At 38.8% G+C, this 17636-nt stretch overlaps 3 protein-coding genes across 3 annotated transcripts; 1 reads left to right on the top strand and 2 right to left on the bottom strand.

The window, feature by feature from the left end:
• The first annotated feature begins 1211 nt into the window (after positions 1–1211).
• On the top strand, positions 1212–6099 carry LOC134652180 (palmitoyl-protein thioesterase 1-like). Its single transcript, XM_063507343.1, has 6 exons — positions 1212–1306; positions 2701–2938; positions 3997–4161; positions 4306–4431; positions 5328–5478; positions 5856–6099. The coding sequence occupies exons 1-6, from the start codon at positions 1216–1218 to the stop codon at positions 6021–6023; spliced, it is 939 nt and encodes a 312-aa protein (XP_063363413.1). The 5' UTR covers positions 1212–1215; the 3' UTR covers positions 6024–6099.
• A 713-nt stretch (positions 6100–6812) lies between these two features.
• LOC134652041 (uncharacterized) lies at positions 6813–10537 on the bottom strand. Its single transcript, XM_063507194.1, has 7 exons — positions 10396–10537; positions 9467–9632; positions 8821–8933; positions 8388–8480; positions 7782–7912; positions 7301–7387; positions 6813–6927 (listed from the first exon to the last, which is right to left on the bottom strand). Exons 1-7 carry the CDS (start codon positions 10519–10521, stop codon positions 6813–6815), a joined length of 831 nt encoding a protein of 276 aa, XP_063363264.1. The 5' UTR covers positions 10522–10537.
• Positions 10538–11754: 1217 nt separating this feature from the next.
• LOC134652178 (uncharacterized) lies at positions 11755–14254 on the bottom strand. Its single transcript, XM_063507342.1, has 3 exons — positions 14136–14254; positions 13483–13797; positions 11755–11997 (listed from the first exon to the last, which is right to left on the bottom strand). The coding sequence occupies exons 1-3, from the start codon at positions 14161–14163 to the stop codon at positions 11756–11758; spliced, it is 585 nt and encodes a 194-aa protein (XP_063363412.1). The 5' UTR covers positions 14164–14254; the 3' UTR covers position 11755.
• Positions 14255–17636: the final 3382 nt, after the last annotated feature.

Raw genomic sequence — 17636 nt, 5'->3', positions numbered from 1 at the left:
AGGATAGCGCTATTACATAACAAAAATACTATTCAAAAAAGGTTTTCACTATACTACTTACTTACTACTTACTTTTGCCTGTGAATGTTTTCATATACACCTACACACTACATCAATGGTGAGGTACGCAGCGTTATATGGAAATTGTCAGTCTTCCATATTTACTAGCCTTTGTTATACAGTCGGCAGCAGAATTTGCTAAGCAGGCGAGGTGTTCAAAATGATCTTGACGCGACTATTGTTAATAGGATAAGAGCGTGTCAAGGTAATTTTGAACAACTCGCCCGCTTAGTAACTTATGCTGCTGACTGTACATAGTAGGTATCTTTCTTTTGTAGCAGAGACTGAATTACAGAATCTCATTATTGTAGGAAACGGAAGTTATTGGCAATCGTGATTTTATATTATGTAGTCGATTGAATTATTTATACTTATTCATACTTTTTTTATAAAGAATGTGATGATAAGCGTTAATAGTAAGTTTTATCGGGTGTTGAGCAATACTTATACTTAACGACTAATTACTTTGCAGAAGTGATATTTTTTAATAATTAGGTAGGTACATAGGTATACCTAAACCATCAAACGAGGTGTACATACGTTACGTACCCTAGAACCGACAGACTTCACAGTTTATGCAACCTTATGTAAAGATGCATTTTATGTTTAAATCAAATAAGACGTCTCACTTAGCTTAGACATTTACTTACTGAAAACATTGGGTTCTGAGTAAATAAAATATTGTAAATCGTAATAGAACTACAACGAAATCAAATTGATTATTAAATTTTTCTTGTATAAAGTTAGTTCTTTAATTTTACTACATATACTTAACCTACCAAAATGCTGCGGAAATCACCCCCAAACAATATTATAACATAAACGATTATTACTCTAACGTCCGTTCAAAAACAAGATCATTTCGTTTTTCCATACGTCTGTATTATTTTATTGTTTAGACGAATTATAAAATAAGCTAAAATTATAACTTGAAAATTTTACAAAATGACGCTCAATCTTTTTCTTTAAAGTTGCGTTGAAAACACTATTTTCCTTCACAATTTTAAGTGTTTTGGAACGTCCCACGTTAGTACATATAGGTAATGCGCAGGCGTTTCAGCGCAAGATTTAATTTCGAGCAACCATCGAAAGGACTCACTTGTCTGATGTTTTGATGGTATTTAACAATTTCTTAAACATTCTTCGGTTTTTACAATGAAGTTGTTAGTTTCTTTATTGTTTATAATTCATATCGTGGTTGCTGAAGAAAACCAAACAGTGCCTATTGTATTATGGCATGGAATGGGTAAGATATTTTTATATCGTTTTTTTGTTTGTTTTATTATTATAATATTCTACAAAGGAGTTATTCCTACTAAACTTCTGGGTAAGCAAAAATATTATAAGCTTTTACCAGTGGTAACAAATCGATGGTGACAGGTGGGAATAATTCTAGAAGGAATTATCCAGAAATGGTGTGTCACGTGGCACGTTATTACTTTGTTATTTACGTTACTTTGTTTACGTTATTACGTTATTACTATCGGAAAATACGACGCACGAAATTAAAATATTAGCAAAACTAAGCATATTAATTTATGCAAAATAAATGCATTGTTAGTGGAATTTTGTGTCACTATTCGCTATGTGCACGACTGGTGCTGCCCTCATTTTGTCGGACTTTCTATGTTAAATCTTATGGAGTATAATTAGTTCAAGCGGCTGCCGCTAGTACTAATGTCGGACATTCCATAAGATTACCTGTGTTTGTGACGATCAGCGCCACTTCCCCCTCCACCGACTTCGCACCTTCCCAATAGTATTTATGTGGTAATCCTTGTTGTCTAAAGGGTCCTAGGTAGGTATGTGATAATGATAACTTAGTTTAGTAGCTTTACTTAGGTAGTTCTAAAAGTACACTTGATCTCGAATAGCTAATAGCGTTAAAATCACCAAATATCAGCAAGAGGGCATGGTCAAAATAAAGGAAAAAATATAAATATTACAAATAAACTTGGTCAAGCAGATCTTGTCAGTAGAAAAAGGCGGCAAATTTGAAAAATGTAGGCGCGAAGGGATATCGTCCCATATAAAATTTGAATTTCGCGCCTTTTTTAGGGTTCCGTACCTCAAAAGGAAAAAACGGAACCCTAATAGGATCACTCGTGCGTCTGTCTGTCCGTCCGTCTGTCACAGCCTATTTTCTCCGAAACTACTGGACCAATTAAGTAGAAATTTGGCACACATGTGTAAGTTTGTGACCCAAAGATGTGTAACGTAAATAAATGGATTTTTAATATGGAGGCCATTTTTGGGGGGTAAATGAGAAAATTTAAAAATAAAGTTTTTCAAACTATATCGTGTTACATAATATCAAATGAAAGAGCTCATTGTAATTTTAGGATTAATATTTTAGCAGTTATTTAAGAAAATAGGCAAAAAATAACCAATCCCCCCCTTTATCTTCGAAACTACTGGGTCTAAAATTTTGAAAAAAATACACAAAATAGTTCTTTACCTATAGATGACAGGAAAACCTATTAGAAATGTCCAGTCAAGCGCGAGTCGGACTTAATGTACGGAACCCTTGGAACGCGAGTCCGACTCGCACTTGGCCGGTTTTTTACTGACAAGATTTGCTTGACCAAGTATACCTATCATGATTTATAAATAAATGAACCCAAACTCTTCAATTGACAGGAGACACATGCTGCTTTCCGATCAGCACAGGAACCCTAAGACTCTTCCTATACAAACACATCCCAGGCGTCTACATCCTATCCATGGAAACTAGCGAAGATAGCATACTAGCGCTGGAGGACAGTTATCTTTTGAACCCTAACCAGCAAGTTAGCTACGCTTGTACGGTGCTGAGAGACATTAAGCACTTGAAGAATGGGTTCAATGTTATCGGACTTGGGCAAGGCAGTTTGTTTCTGTAAGTTTTTACATGCATGCAGTTATTGCCTACTCTTATCGTTAAGTGCCGGTTTGTACACAGAGATGTTTAGCTCTTCCGTACACTCTACGTACCTACTCTTGACGTGAAATTTCTCCATGCCATGTTCTCATACTAACTACCAGACCAAAGTATGTATGTACGAGGGGAGGCTGAAATATTAGCGGCTTAAGCTAGAAAAAAAAAACTATCGGCTGTATTCGAACTTTAAAATACGTCAAATACTAGAGATTGAAACCATATGGATTGGATATGTCAGTGTCAAACAAGTGTCAAAAGTGACGCGTTTGTTTGAAGAACTCTTTGGCAGTTTAAATATTGCCGCCTTTACTAACGATTAATAATTAACATTTACTTTAATACTCTCTAGATTTCATTTTTTTTCTAAGGCCGCGATCTTTTCAGCCGCCTCTCGTAGCTCTAAATAAGGGCGCAAAAACAGTTGAATGTCTTTGCTTAATTTTCTAGAGTCCGTCTAAGTTGATTCTGCTCGTGGGGTCTCACAAAGTACATATTTTTATGCAAATATGACAATTATGATGACAAACCACACTTTGTCATCAGGTACAAGCCATGCAGAGTTAACTTGGTCCGACTCTAAAGGCGTAAGAAAGGCGTGTCCAAATCTAATTCGGAAATAGCACGCCATTTGCGAAAATTTGCGATTTGGATCGCTAACTGCTTGCGTATATTCATATAGTATTTACGGCGGGCAGCGTGGAGAGCGCGAGAGGTTCGCAAATCGTGCGCTAGAGACGCGCGGCGCATTCTCGAGATCTGAACGCGCCTTAAGACACCGAATAAATAATTACTAGGTACAGAAGACTCACTCTCTAACAAAACGCGTCTGTTACCATCAGCACAGATATGGCCGCTAGGTGGCGACAGCGCCACGCGCGGCTTATGGCTAGCCACCAAAATTGGTGTGGAACGGATGTACTTTTAGCTACCTGTAGCAAAGCGACGAAATCGCGGAGTGAGCCACGCCTGCTTAAGATAATTAAACAACAAAGCTAATAATTATGATACACTTTTAGTCGAGCCGTAATCCAGCGGTGTGGCCACAAGCTGCCTCCCATCAAAAACTACATTTCTCTCGGAGGCCCTCAGCAGGGGATATCCGCCCTGCCACACTGCTTAGTGGTGACCCACCAAACTTGTAGCGCGATGCAAGAACTACTTGAGTTTGCGGCATATCACAGGTAAGTAAGCTGTTTGTTTATTGCGATTTGTATAGATAATTAAATTTAAATAAATTTGACTTATTTCATTTGCTTTTATTACTTGCAATTACTTAGCTACCTACCTACCTATTTTTAAGTAAATAATTTTACTATTTTTTCCAGCATGACCCAAAACGCCATTATACCAGCGACATATTGGCACGACCCGCTCCGAGAAGATGAATATAAGAAGAAAAGCATTTTTCTCGCCGATATAAACAACGAGCAACACATCAATGAATTATACAGGTAGTACATACCTACCTAAAGAAAAAAAATTATACATATATTACGAGAAACAGTCAATTATTAACCCTGCAACTCCTGGGCAACTCGGCGTCCACACGTTTTCAACAGAGGCCCTTCGGCGAACATGCATTTGTTATCTGCCTCTCTATCGGTCGCATATGCAGGAGCGATAGAGAAGGAAATTAATGAAATTTCTATTTTCGATGTTTGCATTAGGCCCTCAGGTGGCTGTCAGGTTGATATCGCGCGGGTGGAGAGTGCTGAACTGATCATCCTGTTTACAACGGGTGGATACCATGCGTGGAACGAGTAAATGACAAATCCTATTAAAAATCGATTTTTGAGGCTAGATAACCGAACGGACTGCTAAGGACCCTTTCCCACTGAACATCCAGTTTTTAGCGGGTAGGGTTTTCTGCAGGATCCCGCTTTAGTAATTAATGTATTGTGCTAATAAAGTAACGTTCACACGAGCAAACCGTACCCGCAAATGGGTGCTCAGTGGGAAAGAACCCTAAAGATCATCATCTTCCTGACGTTGTCCCGGTTCACTCGGTATCACCGCTTGCAGGTAATCTCAAGAATTGGCGTAGGCATAAGTTTTCACGTAAATTACTGCGATCTGACTTTCCAACCCAGATGTTTTCCTTCACCGAAAAGTGACTGGTAAATATAAAATGATTTATCGTACATAATTTCCAAAAAAAACATTGGTACGAGCCGGGGTTGCCGGATTGAAAGTACCAACGCTTCTGGAACATACTGCTGTAGGTACGAGGGTAAAATGCTATTTAGCTAAATCGGAAGGGGTAATGTAAATATTTCTCACAGTCCACGCGAAATTAAGCTTTGTGTCAATGTCATAACCGGACTATTGCCTTGGTTTGCCTGCACAGACGGAACTTTAAAAAGCTGCAGCACTTCGTAATGGTGAAATTTGAGAATGACAGTGTGGTGGAACCTCGGGAGTCGGAGTGGTTCGGCTACTACACGCCTGGACAGAAGACGGAGTTGCAGACGCTACAGCAATCTAAGATTTATCTGGAGGTACCTAATTATTTTCTCTATTTTTATTGCTTAGGTACTTTCTAAAGTGGTAATAGACGGGATTATAGTGAAAAGTTGTTTCAAAAGATTCTTGTACCTACATTCTTCTTTCTTTCTTAGCCACATACTTTCGGGAAATTAAAAATCGAGCGCAGCTATGTGTGGTGTGCCGCCTTTTTAGATTCGGATATCATGTTTTTTGAGGGCTTTCCGAAGGCAAAAGGCCTGACAGGGAATCATACAAATATTTTAGGATTGTCATTGACTAACTATTCCCATCAGCATAATACTTTATTGTTGATAAGCAGATGTTTCTGATTCAGATGCAGATGCAGATGTATCTTATCTTTCTGTCAAAATATCATGTGTTATTTTAGGATCGCCTGGGACTACAAGAAATGGACCGTGACGGTAAACTCGTTTTCCTTTACCATCCCGCCGAACACCTTGAAATTGACGAGGCGTGGACGCTTAAAAACATCATGCCATATCTCGTTGATAAACCGACCAATCAATCTGCGGACTATGTGTCAATTAACATCTAAGCAGCTCGTAATGAGTAATCTATAGTGAGATTGGCAATTTCCTTTATCGGTTAAGGTAAGATTTTGCACCAAACTTGTTAATGAATCAATATTTAAATCTGTTTAATCAGCGAATAAAAGGTGTAACTAATTTTTGAAAAAAAAAAAGACTTTTATTACACTGTCAAAAATTGAAGTTATTCACTTTGGTTACCATTAGTTATACCCGTATAGAAGTTCAAGCCGAAAGCTTGGGTGGGTAATGTTGCTGTAACAGTTCGTTAATTCAGCAGTGTTGTGCGTAAAGTGTTATTTGTACCTATAGTAAAACTTCAAAATTAGGTATGCTGCAAAATTGTTTAATATGGGCGACATCAAAATTGTTTTACTATTTCGTGACATAGACAGTGAATGTACAGGACAGTTTATTTTGTTACTCTTCAACGTCGACGTATCGAGCTAAAGAGAAACCACACACTATTGTATTTTGAGCGTCGGCGTCTAGTCAGCGCTATGGAAAATGGCGTCCCTGCGCAGTTGCGGCAAACGTTGCGTCTAGCAGCAGCAGCCATAGTTGGCTATACGCCGACGCTCGGGAGTCGCTAGTGTGTGGTAGCCCTAAGGCTCAGTGAGAACTCACATGCGAATTCTCGCACCGTTCTGCGGCTTGGCCACGATATGGAGCGACTTGCGACGGCGGTAGCGACAACCATAGGTGGGAACGAAAGGTCCGATCGCTGTGTCTCGCTCCAACCTATGGTTATCGCTGCCGCCGTCGCGAGTCGCTCAATGTCGTGGCTGAGCCGTAGTTCACTCGACGAGGCTCTCCAGTTCCCTGCGTTTCTGCTTGAGCTCGGCGTCGGGATGGTCGCGGCTACGCGCGCCCACGTACACACGCACGTAACCGACGGGGGTGTAATGATCTCTATAACAACAAATGATCTATTTTAACTCGATATAATATTATGGTGTATTTTTGAAGGAACTACCACCACTTAAGTAATAATAATACATTAGTCATACAATTTTAAATCGAAAGTCGAAATTATAGGATGTCTGTTCTACCGACAAAGCTGTATTGCCTGATGTCTTATTAATAAAGAGGCCCACTGATTACCAGTCCGCTGGACAATATCGGCCTGTCAGTTGTTCGGAACTGTCACCTTTTGCGTTTAACTGACAGGCCGATATCGTCCGGCGGACTGGTAATCATCAGTGGGTCCCTTTATACCTATCCCTTGTGTTCGTTATATCTACTAATTATAACAAATAATCAGTAGTTATTATATGAAACTCACCCGTGGCCAATACGGTTGCGCGCGCGCAGCGCCTTTAGCGGGAACTTCGCCATGCAGTGGAATAGGAGGCGCTCCGCTATCTTGAAACTGAAAAACGGTAGTTAATATAACCTTTAAGATAAGATAAGATAAAAGATAGTTTATTCAAGTAGGCATAATTACAATGCGCTTATCAACGTCAAATAAAGCTACACCGGCTCCAACCCTACACCACCCTACACCTCTGCCCCGAGAAGATTTAAATCCCCCCTAAATTGGAAGAGGGTATCCCAATTGGGACCGGCAACAAACTCAGCGGGACACATCTTAAAAAAAAATTACATCTTATAATTAACATGCATTACGAGAAAATAAGGAAAAAAATACAATACAATACTTTGTGTCCCTGTCCAATAAATTAACAAGGTAAAGTCAATTATGGTGTTGTCTAAAAAGGCTATTATATGAATGTTCTCATTGAAAAGAAACGGAAGGAACTTACTCATGAGGGTTGATGCAGTCCATCCGTACGACGTCGTAACCCTGCGTCTCGGCCAACTCGTTAGAACTCTCCGCCAGCATGGTGGCTACACCGCGCCGTCGGTATTCTGGGATGACCGTTAGCATTTTAATCTGGAAAAGACGTTAATTCAACTAGTTTTCTATGACACATTTTTTTTTTCTTATATGCCATGAAAATCCATATGAAATTGCGATCTGAATTAAAATAAGAAGTGCAAATTTTGTTAACTTCAGAGTAAGTACATAAATAAATAATAATAAATAAATATTATAGGACACTCTTACACAGATTGACTACGTCCTACATGGCTTGTGTTGTGAGTACTCAGAAAACGATAGGTATATATCTAACATAAATACATAGAAAACGCCCAAGACTCAGGAACAAATATCTGTGCTCATCACACAAATAAATGCCCTTACCGGCATTCGAACCCAGGACCGCGGCTTCATAGGCAGGGTTACTACCCACTAGGCCAGACCAGTCGTCAAAACATATATTATGTAGTTATTTTATACTAACTGCGGAATATATACCTACCACATTAAAATTAAAAGCTTTACCTTGCGTTTAGTTAAACCTCACCTCAAATATTTTGGGGACCTTAAACACGTCCCAGAGATTTAGAGTCTCCTGTAATTTGGCAACGAAGTTCAAGAATTCTTTCGTATGGGGATCCTGTAGAAAAAGGGTTGTTAGATATTAAAAAATACAAGTAAAAGATTTCGTTTGGTTATCAATTTTTCTTTTGGGTCAAATTAGCGAATAAATAAAAGAAGTAGAAGAATTTTGGAACTTAAAAAATTGGTTTCCGATAAAAATTTCGCAGTTTTGGAAACTGTTCGTCGGCCAATCAGTAATAATTGATAATATTTAGATCAGGTCTTTGCGAAAATCTAACTTCGCAAATTGCGGGAATCTTTCTCTGTCACTCTAATAACGTCCTAATTGGAGTTAAAGAGAAAGATACCCGCATTTTGCGAACTTCAGTGTTCACGGTAGGTCCTCAGATACGAACCTGCCTGTAATGAGCATAGTCTTTCAGAATCTTTGGGTCCGCAGGGCTGCTGACGACGTTCACACATATGCCCACCGGTGTCCCGTCGTGGGTCTTTGCACATATGGTGTTGCCTGTTTCAAAACGATAAATGAATGTATTGCAAGTCTTGTAACACTTTGTCATAGGTGGTACTCTACGACTTGAATAATTTAGGTAGGTAATATAATACTGAACCAAACTTACTATAGGACTAACTCGAAAATGCAAAGAATGGTTACATGTTAAGTTTAGTTTTATTTATTTTTAGATTTAGTTTTTAAGTTTTGTAGGTTAGTTATTTAATCTATGTTTTTTCTCCTAGTTATGTATAAAGTTTGCAGGTGTAACTAGAGTGCACCTAGAGTGCCATAAGTATATGTTCAGATAGCGAAAAAGATGTGTTGTGTGTGACTCTAGATAATAATGTAAAACATGGAAGATATTTCGCGATTAGTTTAAATTATGCCGCAGTATAAATTGCCCCCCTGCACCTTATCTATATTATATAATTATGCTGATTATATAGATGTCTACTTTTTCAAGTCCGTCTACTTTTTTCTCGATTTCAGGGTAAATAGGTCCTAACAGGGTAGAGTCGGTGCTTTACAATGAAAGGTCTACGAACCCTGTTTAAGAAGACTGTAAAGGTACTCATCAAGAGCGTTGTCTTGCAGAACGTCCATGCCACGAGCACGAATGAGCACATGCTCACTCAGATAGTGTTCTTTTAGCATCTGCATTGCTTGGTGATGTTGCCCTATTGCCATTGGTTCGATGTGTATTTTGCCGGGCTGAAACACACATTAAAAAGTTATTTGTTGCTATGAATTATTGTGTACAGTTTTGAATAAGTTATTTAAAATTGCTTGCTCTCTCGGGCCTTGCGCTGCGCCGCGCAGCTACGCGTAACAATGTAACAATAGTAAAGGAAAAAAAAATGAAATCCTTACCGATAAAAATAATTATATCATTTCGTCACTGAAATCAATATTAATGTACCTACGATATTTAGATAACTTGTTTGTGTTATTTTCGTAACTGAACCTCTACGCTCTTATTGTCTGACAAAAATAGTTTTGTGAATATCACTTTGATATCTTAGGTACTGGGAAGCTCAGACATGGAAGTCAAATCTAATATAAGTAACAATTCTTATGGTTTTGATACGAGCTTTACGATCGTATTGGTGATTGGCGCGCATCTCAAATGCACGACTTTTACTTCACTTCGCAATTCGCATGCACCAATCAGTGTGAGCGATCTTCAAGGTCGTATAAAAAAAACATCAGATCCGTAACCATTTTTTAATCAGAATCAGGTTCATGCTTTGAATTTTGGTTTGAAATAAACACTGGGAATAGTTACTACTTATTTAATAAAAATAAATAAGTATACTTAGGGCCGCTTGCACCATCACACTATCCCGGGGTTAAACAGTTAACGCAGTGTCAAAATGTACTGGTAACCATGGTAACTCCAAGTTTAACCGGTAAATCCCCGGGTTAGTGAAATAGTGCAAGTGGGCCTTAGTAGCATATAAGCATTTTATTTTACCTTTTCTCGTTGTATCAGATCTTCAATGCCAAGCACATTGTGAGCCGTGAAATCTATTTGTCGTCTGTTCGTTCGAAACTTTTTCAAGGCGGAAGGTAACCATTTTGTCAGCTTTTGGGCAGACATCGGGTGTTAAAACTATACGGTAGGTAGGTAATGGAGGAGGCTACTTTGAAAATAATTCAATAATTTAAGCACATCGAGACATTGTTGACAGTTTGAAGTCGGGAAAAGTGTCATATGCATATAGATGATATAATAAAAAGGTAAATAATAAATGTCAAAGTTTGTAAGTTTGGATCAAAGGGGGGTTTCTTACATTCCACGACTCTTCTCTTTCCGCACAGACTATAATAACACATAATTGCTTAAAGACCCAAAAGTAACTAAACGGATGTTATAAACCTTTATTAAATGGGATTTGACAGAAGGAAGTAGGACCAGAGGCTATAAGGGTCTTCAGCTGCTCGGTTTTCCAGTCCTATAGTCTTGGAGGATATAATCAAACGGAGACGCCATGTCTGTAATTTTCTGTACAAAACAGTCTGCCGATTTTTGCGGGGGAGGGGAACGTCAAATGTATGCGTAACGTAAAAATAGCCATGTCAGATAAACGTCAGTCCATACATTGTGTATGACCGTTGGCCGCCAATTTTCGACAGAGGGGAAAGCCTGTTAATGGCTACTCCGTTTAGTTGTATCCTCCAAGCCTATAGTGGTTTACTTGACACAGTAAGCTCGTTCAGTGATTCAGTGTCTTTAACTCATTATAAATATAAACCTCATTTTCAAAGAATTTTGAACTTAATGATGACATTGCCACACTTTGTCATTGCAAATGCCATGCAAAGAAGGCTTGATCGTGGCTTGATCCGACTCTTGTTACTACCTAGAGTCGGATAAGTCTGGATATTGACTATACCTAGACATCTGGATGCTAGTTTCTCAAACACGCAAAAATAACTAAACGGATTCAGGTACTTAAAGATTAGCATCCAAATAGGTATAAGTCGTTTAAAACTTGGATCGAAATTAATTATTTAAAGGGGTGTTGAAAGTTAGTACATAAGTAAGAGGCTATTCAGTAAATGAAACTTCATTGTTTATATTTGGGTGGATCAACTATTTCTTGTTATTCTGTCCGGTCAGCCAAGAGACAATAGTAGCATAGTTTGTTAGAAGAGATTGTACACCACCTTCTTCTGACACGCTCGGTAGACGACCCTCTGTGGAAAAGGTTTATAAGTATCACAAAAAAGCGTGTTTGGTGAATTGAAATGCCTAAAAATCAGGTTTTAAAGAGTGACTCAGGAGAACATAACCATGGCAACCAGTGACAAGAAAAAGTTGATTTACCCATTTATAACAAGGCGACTCTCAATTTCCTAAGCCGGTCTTCGGAGTGCTCCCTCCTGGGTGCTTCCTGGATAGCTATATCCAGCAGCTGACGCAGCAGGTTGCTGGTGTCCACGTTGGTGTGGATGATCAGCTCGAAGATCTTCAGCTGGTCCAGGGCCTTCCAGTCCTCCTTGTGGTTCACGGCCACGGTGAACAGCTCGTTCATCACGTCTCGGGAGCGCTTTACCATGTACATGAGGAAACCTTTAAGAATAAAATATATGGTTACCCTAGAGAGATATGATCTTAAGGTGGATTTAGGCCAAACAAACAAAGAGCTAGAACCGGGGCCTTATTCGACAAGCGACGATTGACGTATCGTGTTGAACTCCCGTTGAATCTGAACAATCCTGTGTCAAAATTTGACATAAGCAATCCACAGTTAGGTAACAATTAACCAAACCAAACCATTATAAACCTTAAAGTAGTAATATTATCCGCACTTGATGAACATGCGATTCATTCAACTGTTGAATTGAAGTGGACGCGAAATCTGATAGTTGTACATGTCGAATAGGGGCCCAGAATATAGCATAATAAGTACATTCTCAATCTTAGAATCTTCGCAAAAAAAGGAAGAACAATGAAAGAACGCTGTGTCTCTGTTTGCACAATTAAAACAAATTTGGTAGACCAAGGGTAGAATGAGCTTTCGCTCGTTTGGTCCAAATCGACCTTTAGATGTCGCTTTGTGGCTGCCCATATTGTGACGGCGAGTTTCGTCTGTCATTTGTTTGTCATTTATCATAAACTAGCTACCCGCCCGGCTTCGCACGGATTAGCAAATCACTCTATCTATTAAAAAAAACCGCATCAAAATTCGTTGCGTAGTTTTAAAGATCTAAGCATACATACAGACAGACAGTGGGAAGCGACTTTGTTTTATACTATGTAGTGTTACGGTGGTTATGTCGGCGGCAGATCGTAAAATCGGGCATATCGAGATATTCATCATATCATGAAACGCCGCCATTTCATGATCTGACTAAGATTAACCCAGGCGTATCACGATCTGCCTTATAAAAGAGGCGGCAGATCGGTCAGACCAATGTATTCGTTGATATTCCTAGCTTCATACCAGGCGCATCGTAAAATAATTGATGAGATATTCCTAGGCATATCATGAAACGCCGCCATTTCATGATCTGACTAAAATTAACTCAGGCATATCACGATCTGTCTTATAAAAAGATTCGGCAGATCGATGGGATGGGATGGGATGGGGATGGCGGGATCGGGAATATCTCGATATGCCCGATTTTACGATCTGCCGCCGACATGTAGATAAATAAGAGCGCTACAGCTGCGTTCATACTTCATATTATTGAACATGATAAATAAAAACAGAACCTGACAAATTGAGAACCTCCTCCTTTATTTGAAGGCTACGGTTCAGCGCTAAATCACGACACATTGTATCGTCAGGCGTGGCTCACTCCGCGATTTCGTCGCTTTGCTACAGGTAGCTAAAAGTACATCCGTTCCACACCAATTTTGGTAGCTAGCCATAAGCCGCGCGTGGCGCTGTCGCCACCTAGCGGCCATATCTGTGCTGATCGTAACAGACACCTTTTGTTAGAGAGTGAGTCTTCTGTACCTAGTACTTTATTTATTCTGTGGTATCGTTTCAGTGACCATTTCCAACAAGCTACGAAGCATATTCTACTAGGTTTTAATACCTATAATTACCTATCCTGAACTCCGCTGTATTGTTATATTGCGCTTTTAAAACGTCTATACTCGCTAGTTCCTTGCGTGCATCGTTAAGTGTCTGCTCGATAATCAATCCAATTTTTTCCTTCAATGTATTATCCATTACTTTGTTTATTTGGCCCATGTTTCCGCCCTGTCTTCTCGTCTGTTTCATGGAACTCAAGGGTCTGAAAGGTTTCACTTTGTATCTCTGGTAGAGTCGCGATCTGAGGTCCAAGCGGTTGATATATTCTTTTGGTATGTCGATTAGTTGGATACCGTTACTCTGGTATACAGTCATACATATTGCACCTGGTATAAAATATAATTATTATTTTAATGTAAAAGCATTAAAATTAAATGAGCTTTTCGATTAGTGAGTTAAGGATGGGGCCGGGCCGGAGCTTCCGGCGCTTCGTTTTCTATGGAAAGCACCACGTGATCACCGATCAGCCGTCATAGAAAATGGCATGTCGGACGTCTCGGCCCGGGCCCGGCCCGGTCTAGCGTGAATCATCCTTTAAGCACGGAAAGTGGGTTTACAGAAATATCTCTAACATGGCTCTTAAAAAAGTAAGACAGTTTGCATTTCATTGAACTTCTGATGTTGTCTATATCTACACAAAAACAAAATAAATTGAGATACTTACATACAAGCAACACAAACAATTTCGTCATTTTCTCACTCGTTTAATAACAGGGTGATCATTGTAAAAGTATAATTTTCAGCAATTACTTCCGATAAACTGCGTACTGTATTTAAGAGGCCTATTACCTACAATTAATCAATTTTCAATAGACAATAGGTAGATAGTAAAGTACACGTATTAAGCAAAAAATAATTAATAGGACATAGCATAAATTACTAATAAAAAATTAGTTCAATACAAAGGTTTCATTAAAATAAGTAGTTCCATATCCCACTTCCAAAAGGGATAAAAGCTATACATATTTCCCGCGACTCAAACTATCTTCATACCAAATTTTACCTGAATCGGTTCAGAGGTAAAAGCTTAATAGACAGACATACAGTTACGCATCGTGTCGTATTTATTTTATTAAATACTTAGTATTTATGACTAGAATTGCATGAAAAAATATTATTTATTTAAACCGAAAACGTATTTAAATCAATTTTATAATCCTGCGCCGTTGTGTTGTGTTGTTTGTAAAAGCGCCCTTAAACATCTTATTACTAAGAAGGGCTATAAAATAGTAATAATCATTAAATCGGAGAGTAATATGAACAATTTTTTAGGTATAATTATAACCAGGGGGCGTACCGCGAAAACCGTTTTTCGCAAATTGCGGGGTCCGGGGATCTTTCTCTTTTACTCCCATAATTAGAGTGACAGAGAAAAATGCCCGCAATTGACGAACTTCGATTTTCGCGGTTATAGCTCTGCGGCGATAGCAGAGTACGCTTGATCGATTCAGGCCCTGGCCCCGTAGTCCCGTAGACAACCTGCCAATCGCTAACGTTCCGTAGCGAATGAAATGCAACTGTCACTGTCACACTAATATGGAAGAGTGATAGAGAGACACAAAGCGATTCGATGGCGAAGCGATAGCGATCGTCACCTGGGCACTAGAGGCCTTGGTCACTTTTTCTTCGTACATATATGACCTTTATTTCGGTTTATAGTTGGTTATCGGTAAAAACATAACAAAATCTACATAGAGTCAGACCAAGAAAAGTCTGCAGCGGATTTGATAGCCCACGCAGTGCAAGTGTTATTTACACGTCATAATTTCATAGAAGTTTGACGTTTAAAATAACACTGGCACTGCGAGGGCTGTCAAATCCGCTGCAGACTTTTCTTGGTCTGACTCTAAGTTAATAGGGATGATGACACAATATGTTGAATTTTATAACAAAATCTAGGTAGTAAAATAGATAGAAAATAAGCAATTTATTACAATAATGTGGATATTAAAATAAAATACGGAAATGTTACAAAAATACAGGACCTGAAAGTTTCAAGATTTAAGTTTTTGTTTAACTTCCAAAAACGATAAAAGTAAGGGTACCATTCGATTCCTTACATTTTATCCAAAAACATATTGTATATACATAAACGCAATATTTCACCGACAAAAACGCAATTTTCTTGTTTTGTCCATACTACAAGATAGGATCTCAGTGACCTTGACGTCACGTTCACTTATCCTTTTGTGAGGGGCGTTTCGCGAGTGAAGGGCGACTGTCGGACTTTGACTATAATTTCTGACTTTTGTTTTGCTTTAATGCAATGGGTCCCATATAGACATTTGATTCTAAAAACAAACCCGATCGATAAATGAAAATTAGTCATATACCGAACAAACATACGATTTACAAGTTTCTTAATTCACGATATAATAAATAACATATTATCTAACTAACTATAATTATGTATTATAGATATATTAATTATTAGCCCTTTTAGAAAAAGGCCGGGTCTCTTAAACATCTACAAGGAAATGTTATACACATGGCAATACTATCTCATTTTTATGTAAAACTCTTCAGCATACAAAAACTCACCTCAACATTAAGTACTTACCTTTCTCTGTGAGCATTCTAATAAGAGGCGACATGATCAAGGCGTGACGTCATCACCTAATGCACTACCTCGCAGGTGCAGCGGCAAATAATTACTGGCTCCGTGTTCACATCACTTACCGAGGTACAATCTCAAGAGAATGATTATTCCATCACTTTCTTCACATAAGTACGTACATCTTCTTCAGTAGGTCCCTCAATGCTAAGGATCGTGACATCATGTCCTTCTGTTGAAGACCAGGTTCCACCGTAGGCTTCTATTCTTCGCCAAGCGCATGGCCTCGTGGAGTTTTAATTGCATAGGTGCAGTGATTTTAGCACACCATCTAGTAGGAGGAGGCTGCAGAGTCTCGGAAAACTGAGTCAACGTTGGCAAAAGTTTTTACCAATTTCTAATACTTAACAATTTCGCGTAATCTGAGAGCGGTCCCTGGCTGACATGACCATTCGACTCGCTCACGTGAAATGAGCGTTCGTGATAACAACACATCTCACTGGAAAAGGTGAGATGTCATATACCTCCCCTTACTTAATGTACCAACTTAAAGTGCCTAGTGGCGAAACATGGAACTATCATTTACTAGTACTTTTTTCATATTTTTCTTACACACTAGCGCCACCGTTAAAGCTAGTTGCAAGTTTGCGACAGTATAAGATGTGTGGTTTGATACACGATGCTTTGTTTCGCTTCTATTGTTTTTGGGTTGACAGCTTTTTTTAATAATGAGGGTAGTTGTAGGTAGGTATTATGGCGTATATTTGTAGAATTTTAATTTTAATTTTTGTCAAGTAGATAGGTACATAAAGCTGGTCAACCAAATCTTGTCAGTAAATAGGAACCAAAAAAACTATATTCATCCTTTTCTTTTGGGTGCTAGTACTAGTGTAAGACAAAGATAGTATGAATCTCTCTGTCTATGTTTGAAATGGAACAGTCATTTGACACACTATATTTATTAACGCATGTGTACTGGCCACTGATTATCAGTCCGCCGGACGATATCGGCCTGTCAGTTGTTCGGAACTGTCAACTTTTTGTTCTAACTGACAGGCCGATACCGTCCGGCGGACTGTTAATCAGTGGGCCCCTTAAGATGGTATCTGCTTTATTTGCCTCTATGTAAGTACCTTATTACATTACCTACTTACTTTATTTCTAGAAGATACACAGAAAAGGCACCAAACAGCTCAAAAATAATTTGTTTCCATCGTTTCTTCTACACAAGCAAATTGAAATAAAATTGTCATGTTATTTGTCAGAAATAAATCACTAATTTCATATACCTAACATTCAATAACATTTAAATCACTAATTTCGTGTTAGCCGCTAAACTAACTCAAACTCGCATCCGTATGCATCCAAACAATAAAGCCATTTCATAACTCAAAACAAACCAAAAATGGAGCAATAGCCAAATCCTCATTCATCTAACGTGCGCTACCATCCACACAATTAACTAACACTTCTTAAACCTTATACCAAAGACATACGGTCCACCGATGGTTAGCTGTTGCTGTTACATACGGAACTTCAATTTGCGGCGTTGCCGTATTGCATAAAACAATGGCGCACAATGGCGGGAGTTTTTGGCGTAACTATGGCGTA

The sequence above is a fragment of the Cydia amplana genome, chromosome 11, assembly GCF_948474715.1.
Source record: "Cydia amplana chromosome 11, ilCydAmpl1.1, whole genome shotgun sequence".
Classification (NCBI taxonomy): Eukaryota; Metazoa; Arthropoda; class Insecta; order Lepidoptera; family Tortricidae; genus Cydia; species Cydia amplana.
The sequence above is the reverse complement of the archived record's forward strand: the minus strand, read 5'-3'. Positions and strand labels throughout refer to the sequence as shown.